We start from the raw sequence: 19608 nt of genomic DNA, 5'->3' as shown, positions 1-19608 counted from the left end.
GTGGATGAAATTCACATGTAATTCTAATATATTTTTCCCTTTTGTCTAAAAGCCATATCAGAAATCATTGATAGGACAAAATAGCACATGGAAATGAACAACTCTTCCACAATCAAGCTATCTGAATACTAAATCCACAATGTGAGACATTACGGCAAATGTTTAGCCTGATTGTTTGCGAAAAGTAGAATATAGCATCGCCCTTAATATCCTCCCCAAATATCAAACAGCGTGACTATTTAATGCTTGCGTTGTCTTTTTCGGGGTTACCACTGACAAAGGACTGTGCTGTTGAACAATTAGATTCAATACGTTGAATGTGGCTGTGGGTGGAAGGTGTGATGGACATGTATCTCATTAACTTCCCTGTGAGAAATAAACACAAGATAACTCTCAAATGTCTTTAAGTATTTATTGAGAAGACACATTATCTTGTCACCCCTCCCCCCCCCCCCCACCACTTTGCAGGCGTCCACCGAGGCACCAAGACCAAGCATGGTATGTGCTGCAGTCTCCAAGGAAGAGGGTTAAGTGGTGAGATCAGGATGACATGACAGCAAGGCAGACATGAAATACTTTTTTTCTAAGATTACATTTATTACTTGGGTTTAGTGAGTTCGGATGACGCCGTCTGTGTTCAGGGTTCAGCGACACAAGTTACATCTAAAAATAACAAGATGATAACCGCGACATTTCCCCCTATGGCCATTGAAATATTTACAATTTATCGAAGCATCAACACATATTAACCAACATGGTTTACAAACGCACATAATTCATCCATACGGTTAAAAGCATTAGCTGTTTTTGTTGTGGGGGACAGTAAACAAGGTATTTTCAAAATAAAATCACCTGAGATGATGTGAAACACAGACATCGGTCCTCCATCTATGTTGAACTGTGTAAGGAAAAATGTCAAGTTTCGGAATAAGCAACATATTTCTTCAATAATTGAGGAAAACAGTCGAACAGATTTGTGTAACATAAGCATGCGTGAGCATGGGAAACGTGTGCGATCCAGCTGTGCAGGTTAAGCATGCGTGTGAATGCAGCAGGCTGCACAGGCGTGGCAATGTAATGAATGTCACACAATAAAGGCCGAGACAAGAGGAGCAGCTGCCCAGGTGAGAACTTTAGTAAGTCACAAGGTAAAGTCTGCTGAAAATTAAGTCTGAACTTAAATAGACAAAGAGATTCTCACTGTGAATGCCAGCAGGTCTGTTTCAAAGGAAGGTGACTCTGCAGGAGACGACTCCCACCGAGTGTGAGACTGAGGCAACAGATTTCTAGTTTGCTCCGGTGAGGAAACCATTTGGATAATTGTGCCTGAGTGAAGTAGGCTGCCGGCCTAAAATAATATAAATACTACCTTTTTGGTAATTCTTCTAAAACGAATGAAAACCAGGGTCTCTCCATACTCTCATTCAATGAGCACATCTTTTACTCTCATTCAATGAGTACATCTTTTCTCTCACTTTCTCTTTGTTTTCCATTCTGCTGCAATAAAAGCAATTCAAGACAGCAGTGCAACTAGCTCACAGTGAGCCCACCTCATCCACTTTTAACCTCATCTCTATTGGCCTCGGCCAAATGCTGCCATGCTTGCACAAATCAGTTCCTTTCAAGTTGGCTTCATCAGCCTGAACACAAGAGCTGTTTTCTCTCTCCATGTTTTGATATAAACAACAAGTACAAAGACAAAGGCCTCTGATATATCTTGCTGGCACTTCAATTTCCCTGGTTTCAGATGCTCATTTTGTGAGATGAGGGAGTTTTTGAGGCTGAAATGACTATTTTTAACTGATTCAGTGTTATAACATGAGCCTCCCCACGAGATGACTTAATTACAGGTGTAATGGCGCACATAGGCAAGTCTTGTACACAGATAAGGTTGGAAATCGCCAGCATGATGCCTTAGTAGTATTATCCTGGGGCTGATTGAATTGTTATGGGGCTGTGGAATGACTTGAAGAGGGACGGAAAGCGTGACATCAATCAAGTAGCTTTCGAATTCACCACTAATGTCTGCATTGTCAGCAGGAGAGCCAGATGTACAACCTGCACCCTCAGAGAATATGAACATATGTGTATATTAAATCATTGAGATATATTATATCATTGCAAAGTCATACGGCGCGTTGCTAAAAGAGTGCCACATCCCAACCACTGTTAAAGATACATTTAGCTCACAATATAATAATCCACAACATATTTGAAAGTTGTATGTCTTGATTCACCCACAGCTCTATTCTTAATTGACTCCACCATGGAGTAAATGAGAAGAAAATGAAAAGATAAATTACTCTAATGGGAGGAAATGAAGTGTGAAAAGAGACATCCCTCCCAGTATTTTCTAGGATGCAACACATTGGTAAATTAAAATACACCCGGCTTCTGTATAAAACAGATTCTGCCATGATTACAGAACATGATGTGATTTTAATACCAGACATTTTTACAACAAGACATGCATCCATTCATTCCTAAATTGTCCGGTAAAAAAAGAAAAAAGCATTACAAGTGAAAAGAAAAGAAAGCACAGTCGACACAATAGGGAAAACTGTGCCATGGGAAATGCAAATTGATTAACCTAACAAACAGATTTTCTATCAAAGAAATGATTGCCAATTAAAACCACATTCAACCCTTCCTTATAGAGTTCAGATTTGTTTAAGGCTGGTCCATTTACCCCCTGCAGCTTTCGTGCTTTACAGTAGATTTCATGCAAGTAGCGCGGCTGGGTAGCTCTGTTTTTTCTCTGCTCCAGCTTAAAGGTCAGGTCTTATGAGCTCCCTAGCACCATTAAGACACAGTTTGTTTAAAGCCTGGCTGAAGAACAATGCTCAATGAACCGGAACACAGACAGGCCGTAATAAATGAAAGGGAAAAGTTATGGTTCCGCTCAATGAAGTCAAAGGGCAGATGGAGGATAAGAGTGTGTCTCATTTCAATATTCTCTTATCCTCACGACTTAAAAACCAAACAGAAAAAGCTTAATTTGATGCTTAGAAAATGAATCTCTGCATAGTCATGGATGCACTATTCTGGGTTTTGACTGGAAATCACTGCGATTTTTGACCTTTTTTATTTTTATTTAGAAAAGCTTATTCTTGCAGCCAGTGCTCACTTATTTTAATTTTCGTCTATTCTTTTTGATATAATTTATTTCCATGTCTATGCACGCCTGTCACACACACCACATTAAATGAACAATGCATTAGGTTAACTAATGGAATCATTTATCAGTTTCAGACCATCATTTCTTGTAGTCTTTCCTTTACAGAGGCTGCACATACTGCACCAAATGCCTCGACTGGAAAATGTTCACCTTATGTTCTTATGAATTCATGAGCGCAAAGCTCCAGCGGGAACACTAAAAGGAGTCATGTAGAGTGATCTGAAGGCCTCGTATCTGAGCCCAGCGGAAGCTGCTTATTGATTTGCTTGTCTAGTGGCTCTTTGTAATAATAAGGAAATAAAGCCCCTGGATATAAGGGGAGATTGATGTCAATCAGCAACCTGCCTCAAGTGTAGCTTGTCCCATCTTATTAGTGCTCTCTCCATTTACTGATGACTCCATTGATATGCAACTGAGGAGAGGAGGCTATGTGTGGGCATCTTGAGGAGGAGTCTCTTATGATTGCTCACTCTGTCATCATAGTCAATGTCTGCTGAGAGGTTGCCATGGATCCATCAGGGCAAAGCATGAGCTTGTACCTCCTCTAATGCATATTCAGGATGCTTTTTGTTTGGATCTAGTCCATAGAGATGAGAAATAGGCCCGCAAATATATGCGTCATCATTTTAAAAGTCTTATACAAACCACATTTGCCTTCTAGAAAGCTTTTATTATGTCGAGAAAAACAAATGAGCAGCCAAGTTGAGACGTTCAATTCAGTATAGGGTTTATATTTTTGCAGCAAGGTAGAATAGAAACACAATAACATAAAACATAAATGCAATGAAAACACAAGACAATTTACGACATTAAAAAGGGTTGGTGTCTCAAGCAATTGAGAATAAAATATAGGATGGAGGATGAAAGCAAGGAAGACAGCAACGTGAAGGATACATATTGGAAATATTAAGTGTGTAACAGCAGTGTAGCTGATGATGGCATAACATCCAGGTCATTCTCATTCTTCATCCAGCCATATATCTTCTAAAGGTTTCGAGTTGGACTGGACTTTTTCAAACATTAATGTGGCTTCCGAGAGATAGAAAGTACAAATTGTGTAATTATTTTCAATCTACGACTCGACTCGCTTGACCTCAGGACAAAGAGAACAGTTTTACATTTGTACAGGTTCGTTGTGCTATTTTTAAATTGTAAAGACCAATTTCTCTGCATCATTAAATTATCTTGTAATAACGGCTTAGTATCTAGCTTCAGTTTTTAAACAGGGTTGCCGTGACTTTACATATAGTTCATCCTCCGAGACCCTGACATGTCTGAAATGTGCTGCACACAGAAGAAACATATTTCCCCCAAGACAATAAATGGTATTTTATTGTATTTGTGACACTGCTCAGAATAAGATAACAGTAATCTCATTCTGTCATGGTAATTACCACCGTTAATTTATGAATTGGCCCTTCAGTAATTAACACGCTTCAGTGCGGTGCGATGTAATGCAGTTACATGCATAACCTCTAGAGTGCAACTACTTTTAGCTGTCGGATCATTGAACTGAAATATGCGCTATAATACATTTGGCAGCAGCTGTGTCTGCTGTATCTTGCACTGAGTCCATAGCAACGCATTACTGACCACGACTACAGCAAAGCACAACTCACACGTATGTTAGCATCTCTTTGTGATTGTAGGCACTGCCTGTGACTCAATGCAACTTGCTGGCGTGTGAATGATTCCCATTCTGCGGACCTGACGGAGCCCATGAGGATCACTTTGTTCTGACGGTGGCCCGGTGTCGCCAGCATATTACAGTAACTCTCTACTTGATTGGAGTCCTTCAAGCACAATACATTCAAATTGGTTGGCAGGACCGGGTGGGATTTTCTAAGTATGGATGGAAAGAGGTGAGAACAGGACCTGTCATTGTTCTAAATTACAACCGTTGCCAGATCAGAATCAGCATCTGGCAAAGGTTGGGGGGGGGGGGGTGAATTCGACAGTAATACAAGTCAATTAAAATGAGTATAATGTCAGTGTCTGCATTACATTTTAGTTTGTCGCTATATCAATGTTTGGGAACATGAAGCTGAGTTTGGAAGCATTTAATACACTTTAAAATACAAATAAACTTGACCCACTCAATGTTTTGCAGCCTGTATTGCAGAAGTAGGCAGAGCTTTCTGAGTGAATATATTTTTACTAAAGTGAATAATAGATTTACTAGTTTGGTTTGCCATTGTCAAGTGTTGAGGTAATGACAAGTTCAGTCACTGTATTTTTCTAAATGTTTTACTGCCCACTATCTATTTGTTTATGTTGGTTGCTTTCTATCTATGTTATTGTTTTTTGTATCTATTTTTTTCAAATTTGGGGGATTTATTACTATATTTTCCTCATTTTGGTTGATGATGTGTTACACCGTTTCCATTTATTCTTTCACCAAGATCTTTTAATTCACAGATCTGCACAAAGGGTGCGATACGAATGGGGTTTGATTGACTGACTAATTGTCATGTTCAGAATCCAATAAAGGAGACAATTGGGTTGGCCAATTAGATTCCACCATTAGGTGATGCTCCTCCCGGTGCAGCCCCTAGCCCATAGTTAGAGGCAATGTTGTATAAATGCATTTTAAAATGTTGCCTTTAGTTTGCTTTTGTTGTTTATTTAGTCTTTATCCCATCGTGCATCCGTCAGGTTTTTCAGCAGCTCACATAATTTTCAGAAAAAATTTGGTTATTAGTGACTGGCCTTTCTGTGTAAATAGGTCAAAATCCCTCCATATTTTCAACTAATGAATGCATTCTGTCCCGTCGTATGTATTGATTTACATACTCAAATGACATTAGTAATTCAGTTTTGGGCTCTATTCTGTGAAACCTCACCTGTAAACACCCAATTAAAGGGTACCTGTAGTCAAAAACAACAACGTGCTACATCCATTAGGCGCATCAAATAAATCATATTTTCCCTGCCGCTATTGTCAACAAGTCACGCATAGCCCGAGGCTTTACATTTCTTTGTCAACATTCCGAGTCCGTGAACGCTTCAGGGCGCAGACATCTTGCCAGTTATTTACTCATGTCAAAGGTCACTATGACGTAGAGTCGTTGAAAGGAATTCAGCCAATCCGGAGCCACTTCTACACGCGTTGCTTCTTGGGATAGATCGGTGGCCTCAAGAATTACACAATCTATATCAGGGGTGCTCAATACGTCGATCGCGGCGACCTGCCAGTCGATCGCGGCGTAGTATTGGTAGATCGCATGACATAAAAAAAAATTGGCCCGCCCCCCTGTCACTTTCTCTATAGCGCCACATTACAGCAGCAGCATGTCATTTCTGTCTCTACGTGTTGCGTTGACAGTCCTCTGCCCGCCGTCTCGTGCGCGCGGAGCTCCGACACCGGTTTGCGCGCATCGGGACGGACGGAGCAAAGAAAAGTCACTAGCACCCCGAACATGTCGGCCGAACATTGCATCAATGAAAGACATCTCCAGCGCTGGCTTATGCGCGATGTAGCTATCAAGCTCACGCTTTTGTGTAAAGCAGATGAGGTCTAATGTCACTATATCATCGGACATAAGTTTGTGTTCTTTACAACAAATGCACTCTATGTCTGTTTTTTGTGGCACACATTTCCCACAACTGCACCAAACGTCCGCCGACTTGCGTGCACGGTCCGCACGGTGAAGCATCTGTACCGGCGGTCCTTCGGCATCAACTTCATCAGAATCATCGCTATCGCTGTCACAATTAACTAAATGGGGATAGTCTGCTTTTAATGGTTCATACAAGTATCCAGTTGCTGAATCTGACAATCTTTCATCGTCCATATTTCGCCCGTTTTCTATATTATTATCAAGTTCTCAGCATTTGTTTGCGAGCGCTCGACGTTGTTTACATTGGTTTCTGAACACATCCGCTGTGGCTGGCTGTCGATCTATCAACGATGTGACGTCACACCACCTGCGCCATATTCAAGCACCAGTGCAATGAAGCTTGTCGGAGTTGAGGGACTTTGAACAGCCTAAACTACGTATTGTTATTGAATACTGGACCGTCAGTGCATGAATAACCTTTAGAAACACATTATCTTTTGATCTGGCTACACATTCGAGATCACAACAGGTACCCTTTAAGGGTGAGCAATGAGAAGAGTTTGGTAGCAGCACTCGCTCCTCAGTAATCACCACAGTGAGGTCTCCAACCTGTACACATTGATCCTGTATTGATCTGTGTATGAGAAACTCTGGTTTAACCCAGTTCTCTGTTCTCACTCTCCACTTCCACTCAATGTTCTGACTGAAGGGCAGCAACTGGACGGTCAACAGCTGACCAGCAGAGAGAGAGACAGAGAGAGATAAATATACTGAAATGAAAAGGTAGGCTAGTGACCAGTTTAATACAGCAATAACAATGATCTTTTCAAAAGCATCACTTCCCAGCTTACCTATACAATATGTTTGAGATTCTTCTCTAGTTTGCATCTATGAGGAAAAGGGTCAGCCTTATAAACTTCAATCATTCATGAAGACCTCCCTTTACACTCTTTATTCTCGCTGGTTGTGAGACATGTCAAATATGCTTAGTTTGCCTTCACAGTGCAGCTTTCGCTGCTTTTGTTGTGACAGAATAAGGCTACAAGGAAATGCTCCTCCTCCATCTCAGAACATCAAAAGGTATTTGAATTGCTTCTGTCGCCAAGAAAGATAAATGTAGTGTTGTCGCGTCTGCCAGTATAATGTAAAACCATGTGTCAATTGTGTTAGCCTGGGAGAGACTTTGGAACAAAATTGTTTACTCTTCCTCTTGAAAAGCCCAATCAAATGTTTATTAGCGTGTCGGATGGTGGTAAAACTACTCTGCATCAGCAGAATGGCTTACCACTCCTTTCATTAGGAGCTCAGCAGAGCCTCTCCTGTGGCGCAGTTCATTTGTTCTACATTAATTCATTAATACATTAATTATAGTTAAAAACCTAAATGTACATTTCCCGTTATGAGAGCCCCAATAGAATAAATACAGACAAAGACAGTATTGATTCACAGTGATTGTTTGCCTTCTGCCATGCAGATTTAAGCATCTATTTCATATGCGGGAAAAACAACTGGCGCTTGTGATCAATAAACCCCAAAATGAGCCAGTCAATTGCAGAACATGCAAGCTTTATAATTTAATCAGATGTGATGACAAACAAGAATAGAGAAAAGACAGGGTGTGACATTACCACGTGTTTATTATATTGTTTCACATGCCGCTGCATTTTACTTGACGCCTGAAAGGTGTGCAGACGTCGTCGAACCATTCAACTAACCTCTCGGGCACATTTCAAAATGAATCTTACATCTGTTTTGATGTGAAGCATTCGTCCTCTTGGAGCGCCGCAGCTGACTAAAACACTCACCATGACGACATCCCACGCTTTTGCTGTCTGTGTCGACAGCATCCTTTCATCTATGTGCATGGAAAGTGTGCTGGCAGCTTTTCTGCCTCATTTAGACAACCAAATCCAAGCTAATGAAGGTGTCAGAGCAGATGGCTTTGTTTCATGCACACATAAGAGGATGAACTTCCTCAGTCATTTTTTATATCATTCTTACATTGTGCAAAAAAGAAGAAAAGAAACACATGGTATTGGTTTATGTGTGGATGAAATTAGACGGAAAAGGTTGAAACGTGTAGATTGCACTGATGCCAAAATGAAAGAAATAATCCACTGTGGCTTGTTTAGTCAGCTCGTCTCAACGTCCTAAAAATATGGCGACTGCTGTTTTAACAGCACTCTATTCCTATTGCTGTCTCAACAAGATACACACACACACACACACACATGGCCAACACACAAAGAGCCAGTCAGCACTATAATTTCAAAAATATAATAAATACGTTTCCACATAAAAAAGGTTCATAATCTTAAGCATGTATAACTCGCAGTTAAGATTATCTGGAGGATTTGTAGTGGTGGGAACTATCCATTCATTCGGTTTTATCCAAACAACTGATGTGAGGAAATGCAGCAGATAACAGGGAAGATATAACATTTTTGGACTTTCTGCTTTCGGCAACAAAGAACTCGTATATGCACTGATCAGCTTAAGCTATAAAGGGTATGCTGACATCTAGAAGTGATAAATATTATATTGGGCTCTACTGTTCTTTTAAATGTGGTCCGTCATTTTTTAGAGGGGAAAAAACAGTTTTTTAACTGTATAATTTAAAGAGCAAATGTGTGCTTCTTTTACTGGAAGTGAATTGACACAGAGATAAAGGCCGATGGATTCAAGCTGCACATGTTTGCTTAACCAAAGATGAGTTTTGTGTCGCTTACTTCCCACCGGTGGTTTTATTTCACAGGTATCAAGGAGGGAGTAAAAGATGTTGGATGGTCACAAATGACAAGTGTTGATATGAGTGTTTTTTAGGACTATACGATAAAAAGCACATTATTAGGCTGTAGTATATTAAGTAGCTGAACCCATTCTATGGATAGCCGGCCAGTGGGAAAGAGTAGCCAACCACGGGGCTTGATGTCTTAGTGAGTTACAGTTGACTAATGTGTGTAAACGTAGTAGCGAACTGTGGTTACATAACCCTAGAGATGTGCCAGAACTTAACCATAAGCACATGTCATAGGTGCACTCCGATTACAAATAGCACGACACCCCTGTCGGTCATTGATTTGTCTGGCAGCATTTATTCAGAGCTGATCAGAAAAGTGACATGTTCTCTAGTTGCATCTCCATGCTTTGTAGGTCCAAACCAACCAATCAGACAGTGGCATTTTTATCATTGGCTGAATTGATTGACAAAATAAAAAATAAAAATTCATATTTGGGGTGACTGAAGGATAATTTGGACATTGCCCAAGACAATTATCAAATGCATGGTGGCTGCCCGCATCCGCTTCAAAACATTGGTTCTTGCGTACCGTGCTCTGAACGGATCGGGCCCCATCTACATCCGGGATATGGTCACACCGTACAACCCGGCACGTTCGCTCCACTCGGCAACAGCCAATCGACTTGTGACTCCTGCACTTCGAGCTAATCACTCGAAATCCAGACTGTTTGCTATCCTTGCACCTCACTGGTGGAACGAGCTCCCCACTGACATCAGGACAGCAGAAAGTCTCTACACCTTCCGCCGGAAACTAAAAACACATCTTTTCCGACTATATCTGGATTAAAACACAGATTAGCACTTCAGTGGCACTTAAATGGCTCTTACTTATGGTACTTTTGTAGTTCGACTATCTTGAAGAAATGTTACTTTCTGTATTCTTGTAGTTCTTCGTTTGTACTCGTGGTTGAATGCACTCATTGTCGCTTTGGATAAAAGCGTCTGCTAATTGACATGTAATGTAATGTAATCTATCTGTGGTTGATACTAACCTCTAACTATGCTATGTTTCTTTAAATTAAGGTCAGTCATTGTCAGCATGGCAACTTGTGACTTGCAATAATGTATTTTGTGTGTGTGCTTTACTGACTAAACCCTGCTTTATGTTTATTCATTCATTTTTTCTCTGTGGAACTTTGAACAATGCCAGCTCTGTTTGAGTGGTGAGTGTGAGGTTGAATACAAAGAGAGAATAAGAATACAGTAGTAGCCAACATAAGAATGCCTTAGAAAAATATGTGCTTTTAAAACATATTTTTATCTTACAAGCAATCAGACTATTTCTGCTTAGTGTCTCTCGACTCTGAGATTCCACCGCCTGCGGCGTGTGATTGTGAATTTGCTTTTGATTATAAACCGGCTTTCTGCAAGCCGCTACTCACCACTGTCAGAGTATTAGCATCACATCTGAATTAGAGAACACTTTTTAATGAAATGTGACATGTCAACTATAAACATATTTGAAGATAAACTGTCTGTGTGCTTGCATAGGATACTATACAATCATATCATGCTGTACTGTACGTTTCTTGTAGTGACCTACATATGTTAGCCCATTGGACTATTGTGCTATTACTTAAGCTTCTGTAAAGGATAGTAAAAGGGATTACTATGCTGCTGCCCCTCCCCCAAAGACACACACTCACGCACACTGGATAATGAACTGATTTAAATAGCAATAAAAAGTGTGCTGAAGAATTATACAAGAGGACAGCCTCTCACCTCATTAGACATTATTTAAGTAGATTATCAGCTCGCAGTCTTGATGATTCTATAATAATGAAACTGTCAAAAAGATGTACTGTTCTTGTGCACTGTTGTTACTCTTGTAGCTCACTGGACTGTAATATTGTATGTAATACAACAATGTTCTCTTTTTTTCATTTACTCTTAGTGCCAAAGGAAAACAACGGCATCAGTAAGAGGACACTGGACCCAGACAGGGGCTTGTCAACACAGGATACGGAGAGCGAAGTCCACCCCGTCACAACCGTCTCACCAATGAACATCCCCAACCACCGGCCTGTTCTCAAGGGCCTGCTGCTTCATGAGCACCTACTTACAAGGGATTTCCAGGAGGACCAACACTTTTTTAAGAGGGATGGCTCTATGGCTGCGTATTCCTCCATGCCAGGCTCTCTCGCTGCCTCAAATGCAGAGGACCCTGTCACCCAGCTGGTGCCCCACAAGGATGCCCCAGCATTTTCAGACATTGCCACCACTGCCACTGTGGCGGCCACCTCCCCACTGACCACATTTTCTCCCACAACACCAAGGCCAACAATGTCTGTCCCTCAAAAGAAGTCCTCAAAGGCAAAGGGGGCGGACAAGGTAGAGCCAAGAACAGACCCCTTCACCACTCAAGTGACACCAAATAATAGAGACTCAGTGGCGTCCTTATCATCGCAGAGGATTCAGCCTCAAATTTGGAGTGCGCCTCCCGTAGAAGCGACCCCGGCACCCTCATCAATGCCAATGGAGGAAGGAGGAGCTAGTGAAGCCATGATGAAAAAGAAAACAAGCCCCGATCATCCACTCCCCAACCTAACTTCCCGTGAGGAAGGTGCCACTACGACGTCCAAAACCGTAATCACCACCATCACCACCGTGCAGACAGCAGGTAAACATGTTTATATTTCCTCTGACTTTCACAGATGACATTCAAAGGACCTTCCGAAATAAATAGCAGCCGCATCCAAATAACTTTTGCCCTGATGGAAATTCAAAATTGAGGGTACATCTCCCCAAAGTGAACACATTCATCCTTGAGGGCAAGAACATTAAGCATCAGGTAATCAACATTGCCGGTGTTCATTTTGTATGCTGCACATCGTTTTTCATCTCACCAGCGGGGATAACAGAGTCTCTCATGTGTCAGAAACAATCAGATTTTCCCTGATGTGTCCTGCCTGTCCTCTCCTCTGGCCACTGAGGGCTGACGGCCCAGATGAGCAGTGTCGGGGAGGACATAGATAGTCAGAGGGTTATGGGGCCACGGTGACACAGGTGTGCTGTCAGAGAGATCAGTGGTCCGGGAAAAAGGGAATCACTTGTCTTTTTACTGTCTCCCACAGAGCCATGCAGCCTGAATTTCACTGACCCCGAGGGCAACATCGAAATCCTGCAGCAGCTTGACTCTGGAGCGGAGTGTAACTACCTGGTTACGGTCTACCTGGGATATGGCATCGAGGTTCAGGTCAGTGCAAAAGGCGCACTGTGATGTTGGCCCGTATTAGCAATTCATAAACTACCAGTGGAACTTCTGACAAAAATCGTAAAGTTCTAAATTGCATCTTTAAACTAAAATGAATATGTTGATGGATATGCCAACGGTGCCGAAAACAAACTAGTACTACTTAATATGTTCAGTAGCTATTTGCTCATTTTGCTTTTTTTAATGCTGGGCAGTTAGGGTAGAGTAGGTTTATCAGCTATTTTGTTCCTAAAAAAACAACTGCCTGCACCTGGAAATAGTAAGAACTGTTATACTTGACCAAAACAGTACATTTGCAGACCATAAATAGCAAAACAATGAGCTGAAAGATGCTATAAACTCAGTAGAGCTGAGAGGAACTGCAAAGTCGGGTGTCTAAAAGTAAAATAATGTTTAAAAAATAGATAAGGTTCCCTTTCATAGAGTGAAGAGTATCGACTCATTTTGATGTAGTGTCCTGGCTGTTACAGTACGTGCTGGTCTTGTGTTGGTTTACGGAGATAGACGGGCAACAAATTGCTGGGCTGAGTGGATAGACGGGGGCACAAGAGATGGGGGGTGTCTCAGGTTGAAATGTCTTGTCACAAAAAGGTTATAATAATGAACTCTCAGCGTGTGTGTTCCCGGGCTTTTGAAATTTCTCAAACGCCTCATTTACCACCAGGGACTCAAAAATATGTGAGCTTTGTCTCGCTGCCTCTGGTGGGCTAAGATAAGTCTTGACATAGTATACGTTGGTATAGGTTGTTCTCTGAAAGCTTCTTCTTGGTAAAGCAAGAACATCTTGAACCATTTGCATTTCATCACATTTGATGTATTAGATCTCAACTTCGACGTCCTCTCTCGTGAATCCAAACAGCAAGGGAAGGGAACGTATAGACATTTTATTCTCACATATCGACTGTACCAGGCCTGATAAAGAAACAGCAGGGATCCCATGTGTTTCAGCACCACCGTGTGAACAGATGGTGCCTCCCTCCGTCCTACAGCTGAACCGATAGTGATCTCATGGAAAACTACACACACAACGGCCTGGTGCGACTGATGAGAACGAGGAGCCATGGCCTCTTTGTTCCTCGCGAATGAAGAGAGAAATTTAAGTCAAGTGTATTTCATACCATCTCATCAGCACTGAGTGAAGCTCCTTTGCCTGGAGGCTATCCAGGTCCCACGGTTTTATAGGAATATAAGAGATTATAAAGGAGACTGGCGGGGGAGCAGTGCGCACATAAAATGTAATGCAAGCAGAACAGTTTTTACATGGGGAGGACTCCACACAGAAATAAATGTACACATATGCAGCTGTTGTCTAATTGTATTTGCCTATTTGACCAAACTTATCCCACACACAATCTAATATTAACTAACAGACCATTTTTTATTTATTTTTTCACTTTGCAATTTTGACTATGGCACCAGTAAGAAAAAAATTTGAGGTATTAATTAGTTCTTCTTTTTAAAATGTGTTGCCTTTATTGTAAAGTGTCGTTCTTTTAAAGATAATGTGACTAACAACAGATTAGTTACATAGCAAAACATATGCCAAATAGAATAATTAAACAGTTTAGATCAATACTCTGTCCTTTCATTGTGAGGGTCCTGTTGTCTTTTTTCAAGCGTGCAATTTAAGACACTAATCCTTTAATATCAGTATCTAATAAAAAAAGAGAGAAGGAATGAACTATTGTTGAAGCGAATAAACGGATTGCTTCCACTTTTCTGATGAACTTGTTTGTGGATCTCTGGAGGGATCACGGAGTCTCCTCTGCCAATTCTCTGGTGGGATCATGGCCAGTTTGATCATTTATCGCGATCGATTTTTGTCGAAACACAGAAATATATATCTTAAAATTCACTTTGGTTTAGATACCATTTAATGTGTCAAGCACTAAGCATTAAAAAATATATATCTTAAAATTCACTTTGGTTTGGATACCATTTAATGTGTCGAGCACTGATCATTAGGAGCCAACTTTTTGGTGGAAGTGCACATTCTTGTTTTGGCAGCCTGCCTCTGCTATGGAAGGGAGTCATTATAGCAGACATAGCAGCAGTTTGCAAGGGCAAAGGAATTAAATCCCATGGAGGAAAAACTCTGAAGGACAGATGGGACGACTGTATGATAAATATTTCTGTTGATGTATGTTTGGCAAAAGATAATATAGGCACTCAGAGAACCTTCTTATTTCCATCAAGAATCACATGGATTGGGGAATTAAGACGCAAGATCAGACCTTTCTTCTGTGCTTAGTCAATACTTCTTTCAGCATTCTGGCAGCTTGCAGACGAGGGAGGATGACAAATATATCAGGAGAATTTCCTGCCCTCAGCCTGACTCTACAACCCCTCGGCCACATCTAGCATATAATGCATCGCGCCATCTGGTGATTCTGGCCGTGTTACAATTATTTGCAGACAAATTACTCAAATATTAAGAGGCTGATGCACCAACAACTTTCAACCCCTGGAGATGAAGTCAAATTCAAATATCTAGGCATTTGGCTCTCGCGGTCTTTCTCCCTCCCCTCTCCTCCCCACCTTCCCTCCTGCTTGGCTCTCTCGTCATGTCTTGTCTGTCTCTCTATAGAGAGACTCTCTCCGCATCGCTCTTGAACCCATGGGCATATCTGGTCCCTTTAGCGCAATTGACACCATCTTCTCGGAGAGAAGCCGGGTTCGGGGAACCTGCCTGTCCTGCGGCAGATAATGTTGCTGGTTGCCGATGGGATGGGCGATGGCGCGGGTGGGCGGTCTTTGTGCCTCACTCACCTCTCCGCGTGGTAGAGAGAAGACATCTACATATTCGGACTTTTTGATTATGGATTGTTGTTTTTTTGGATTGCGGCTTAAATCGGAAAAAAAAAATTAAAGACAGCAGTGAAAGCCGTTAAGGCTGCCCGCTGCCGATTGACGCAAGCAGAGTTGAGTTTTTTGTTGGCACTTTGGCATTAAACCAGAAAGACAACATGACAACATCGTGGAGAAGCGCTGCAAATCTGCAAATTGAATTGAAAATTTGAAATCCGGGAGGAGGGAATTGAAGGAATAGTGGTGTAAAAAAAAAATGAATTGCAGCTAAGACCACCCCAACAATATCATCTTATCTGCTTTCGGCTCCTCTACCAGGACGGGCCGAGTGAAACTGGAACAACACAAGATCACTGATCAGAGAGAGCTCTCTCTCCTTTTCCCCTATCACAGACACCCTGTGTTGTTTTTCTCCCAGGCCCCTTCAACTGGGGACACACACACGACACCACACACTTCTAACAAAACTCAAATGCACCCCACACCCCCACCACCCCCCCCCACTTGCCCCCCCCCCCTTGCCCCAGGGGGGGTGCCGTCCCGCCCGTGACGGCGGCGGATGACGCTGCCGGGCTGGCTGCTGGCTGGTGCTGGTCCCCTTCTGCCCCAATATCGGGGCGTCTTTGATCTTTCCCCCCTCCTTCCCTACCGTTGCAACCCTTTAGATCCTAGATGGCGCGCCGGGCCTCGGTGTCTGGTCTTGTGAGATTCTTGCCTTTCCGCCAAAAAGTTCGATTTCTGAAGTGTACATCACACATAAGTTAAATATAGAAATGCGCATGATGTTTGAACGGGTTGAGTGCAAATTATATAATGTTAAACGTTGAGATATAGATTTTTTTTTCTGACATGCCAAGCTATAAGATCAAATTTAGCAATGATGAATAACGTTAAAGCCGGGTTAATGAGCGGGTAACTGTAATATGGAAGGCTTTCCATCAGGGCTCATTTTATTCAGTTTTGCCCTTGAAATTCACCGTATGATGGATTTAATATAAAATGTAAAGAATCTATTTAAACTGTCCAGTTTATAAAAACAACCTTTTTAATGTCATGGACAGGTCACAACAGGCATTTATTCATTCTTTTTCTTGCCAGTGAATTGCCGATATCTTGAGCACATTTTATTCCTGTCCTCTATCTCTGTCTCTGCAGTCCCTTTGCAATAAGGTTTTTTAGTAAAGGACAGATGGAGGTTTTCCAGAACCTGGCTGTGTTATTAAAGTACTTAAAATCAGTTCTGCAGCTTTTTCTATTTGATCAGGTAAATCCGGTGGGTTAGCTAACTATCAGCTCTTTCCAGGCCATCTGTTCCACTCCGGTTTCTTCGTCTCCTCTGCTCACTGATCTACCTCCCTGGGCCCATGGAGTTACCATTTGAGGTTCTGCACAGGTTGTTCCAGCTCTGTTTCATGGTGGCCACGTCCCTGCACTCTCGCTGAAAGAGAATGTATTGTGTTGGGGAGGACCGAGAGTGGTTGATACATTCCAGGTGTTACGAGCGTAGACATGACCAATTTCTGCCGTTGCCACAAAGGCTGATTGAGGGAGTGTTTCCATTTTCTCGCAGGTTTAAAAGGAGCATCATTTAAAAAGCTGCCGAGGGAGGATTTTGAGGTCAATACTGTATATCTCATTTCTTCGCTCTTGTCCATTCCTCTCCCAATTATTTCACCTTTTTTTCTTCTATTTCCACCCCGCTCTTATTTATCAGCTTTTCTATCTATCCAGTTCCTCTCCCCTGTCTCAACCAGTTTCAGCTCCGGTGGTGAACCTGGGGATGAAATTAAACAGGACCCAAAAACACATTTACACCGCTCTAGCTTGACTTGCAATACATTTAATTTTTTATATAAATACGTTTTATTTAATCTTCTTGATTATGCTGGTTTGAATAACAAGGGACCACCAAGTGAAAGAGAGGACAATATTTCTTTGTTTGTTTCTTTAATTGAAGCTCATACATATCAAACAACCGCCTCAAGTCTCAATGGGGTAAATTATAGCTTCCAAGTGTTTCATCCTTAAATGAGTAAATATTGTTTCAGAAGTTTCCAAGTGAGACTAAATAAAACTTAAGAGCCACAAATCGAATAAACTCAAGGCTGAATGTGCTAATGAGTAACATTTGAGGGGTCGGGGGAATACAACACGGTCAAGTTGGATCGCCAGTGAAATGCCCCTTCAAAGATGGAGATGTTACAGCGCATTCCAAGTGTTTATAGCCAAGGCCGACTTGAGGGTTAACGATTGGTATTTGATGCTGCTTCTGCGACCACGCTCCTCTGACTCTAATCAATAGCCATGTTAATAAGCAGCAGAAATACTTGACACAGAGCCTCCTCTCTGTGCTGGGTGAATTGCTGTATTGATCCTTGCACTCCCATTTTAATTCCAGTTTTTCTTACAAAAGAAGAAATTGCACATGGCATTGAACCTGGCCCAGTTTGGCTGACAATGGGGGTGAGGGGGGGGGGGATTACATTTGTTTTGTTGGTGTTCAGTGACCGCCAGTTCTCTCATCAAATGAAAAGGCCACAAGAAAGTGTTATGGTATTTTTGCAGAGAGCAAATCTTGACAATTTTTATCCGAAATAAAAAAGCATTTCCCCTTTAGAATAGCCCTACATCGATGCTGGTAATCCTCGCTGCTCGCATCTTGCATACTAAACGTTGTTTTAACAAGGTGATGCCCATGATTTGGTCATTCTGACTCCCCAGCAGCACAAACGACGCATCACGTGGCAGATGTGTCGCAGAGAAACTGAGCCTGACTGAGTAATGGAGGCCAAGGCGGGCTCGCTGCCTTTAATCAACTTGAGATGAGGCAGAGGGATGCCTTCATCATGTTGTGCCTTGGGGGAGTAAGGGGTGTGGGGACATAAAGAAGGCCAGTTTGATCTTGATGAGCTTTTTAGGGTGCTGGGGCTTTTCTGAGATGAGTTTTCATGGGGCCCAGTCATCCCAGGAGGAATGCTTTCAGGTGACACTAATTGCTCCTCCACCCAGCTAGCTGTCAAAGGAGGGAAAACTCTGTCTGCCAGAAAACAACGTTCTCTCCAACTCTCTCAGCGTCATGATGAGGCTGGGAGAGTGAAGACGTACGCTGGAAAATATAAGGTGTAATTAGCAACGCATGAATTTAAATCTATGGAAAAAATGCACACCACAGCAAATAAACAGGGATGTCAAGGCCCAAGAGGCACCTCGGTGAGTGAGACTGATTCCTCAGAACGCTCGAGTCTCATCTCATGAACGTGTTTCAAATGCTGAGGGGCTTCACGTCTACTGTACTGTAAGCTTCTGGAGTGAAGATGATACTCTTTGAGAGGATAGGCACTTTATGGTGGCGGCTTATCATTAAACTGCATTCTCAATAAGTTTTGAGGGAACACAATTTCTCCTGGATGATGTTTGTTTTGGGTTTTTGACATCACGATATAAGTCTCGTTATAGTAGTCACTACGCGAGAAGCAGTGGAGTGGAATGTATCCTCTAAACCAGGGGTGCTTAACCTTTTCGACCTTTTCAAGTACAAAGTGGCACAGGGCCAATTCAATAGTAACACCGTATTGGTTTAACTAATGGATCTCCCTCTTGGTTTGATTTGTATCAAATAACTAAATCAAATCCATTTACAGTTGAACAAGCAAACACATGTTGCAATGTGATCATCACAAAGACATTTGTTCATCATAAACCTGCTTATACAACAAGACACCCAACAGGCAATTCATGGAGCATGGCTAGCATTGGGTCCGTGTACATTTTGTTTGTTTTCTGTTAAAAAAACAAAAACAAAGAAAGCACGGTATTTCCGTTTTTTTTATTTTTTAGAATAAACCATAAAACAAACGAACAAAACGTAAACGGACCCGGTCGTTTGGTCTCGAGATGCCGCTTTAGCTTTGAGGCTTCAGTGCTGCGTTGGTAGCGTTAGCTCACACTCCACACATTGGGCTCTGACTTGTCACCTCCGTTAATAAAGCCCTACTTAGTGAAGTCGGGATTGTACTTGCGCAAACATTTAGAATTTTGGGAGGGTTTA

The 19608-nt window shown here is 41.9% G+C and overlaps 1 protein-coding gene across 8 annotated transcripts in view; it reads left to right on the top strand.

The window, feature by feature from the left end:
* LOC130189014 (seizure protein 6 homolog) overlaps window positions 1-19608 on the top strand; it is a 96108-nt gene that overhangs the window by 37562 nt on the left and 38938 nt on the right. For all 8 annotated transcript variants that reach the window (XR_008830694.1, XR_008830693.1, XM_056407674.1 and 5 more), the window contains 2 exons: window positions 11433-12158; window positions 12613-12734. Coding sequence is in view for 6 of the 8 variants with exons in the window: in XM_056407674.1 (XP_056263649.1) it covers window positions 11433-12158; window positions 12613-12734 (848 nt within the window). In the remaining 2 variants the exon portion in view is untranslated. The remainder of the gene's footprint in view (window positions 1-11432; window positions 12159-12612; window positions 12735-19608) is intronic.

The sequence above is a fragment of the Pseudoliparis swirei genome, chromosome 3 (assembly GCF_029220125.1).
Source record: "Pseudoliparis swirei isolate HS2019 ecotype Mariana Trench chromosome 3, NWPU_hadal_v1, whole genome shotgun sequence".
Taxonomy (NCBI): Eukaryota; Metazoa; Chordata; class Actinopteri; order Perciformes; family Liparidae; genus Pseudoliparis; species Pseudoliparis swirei.
This window is presented reverse-complemented; position numbering and strand designations above follow the sequence as displayed.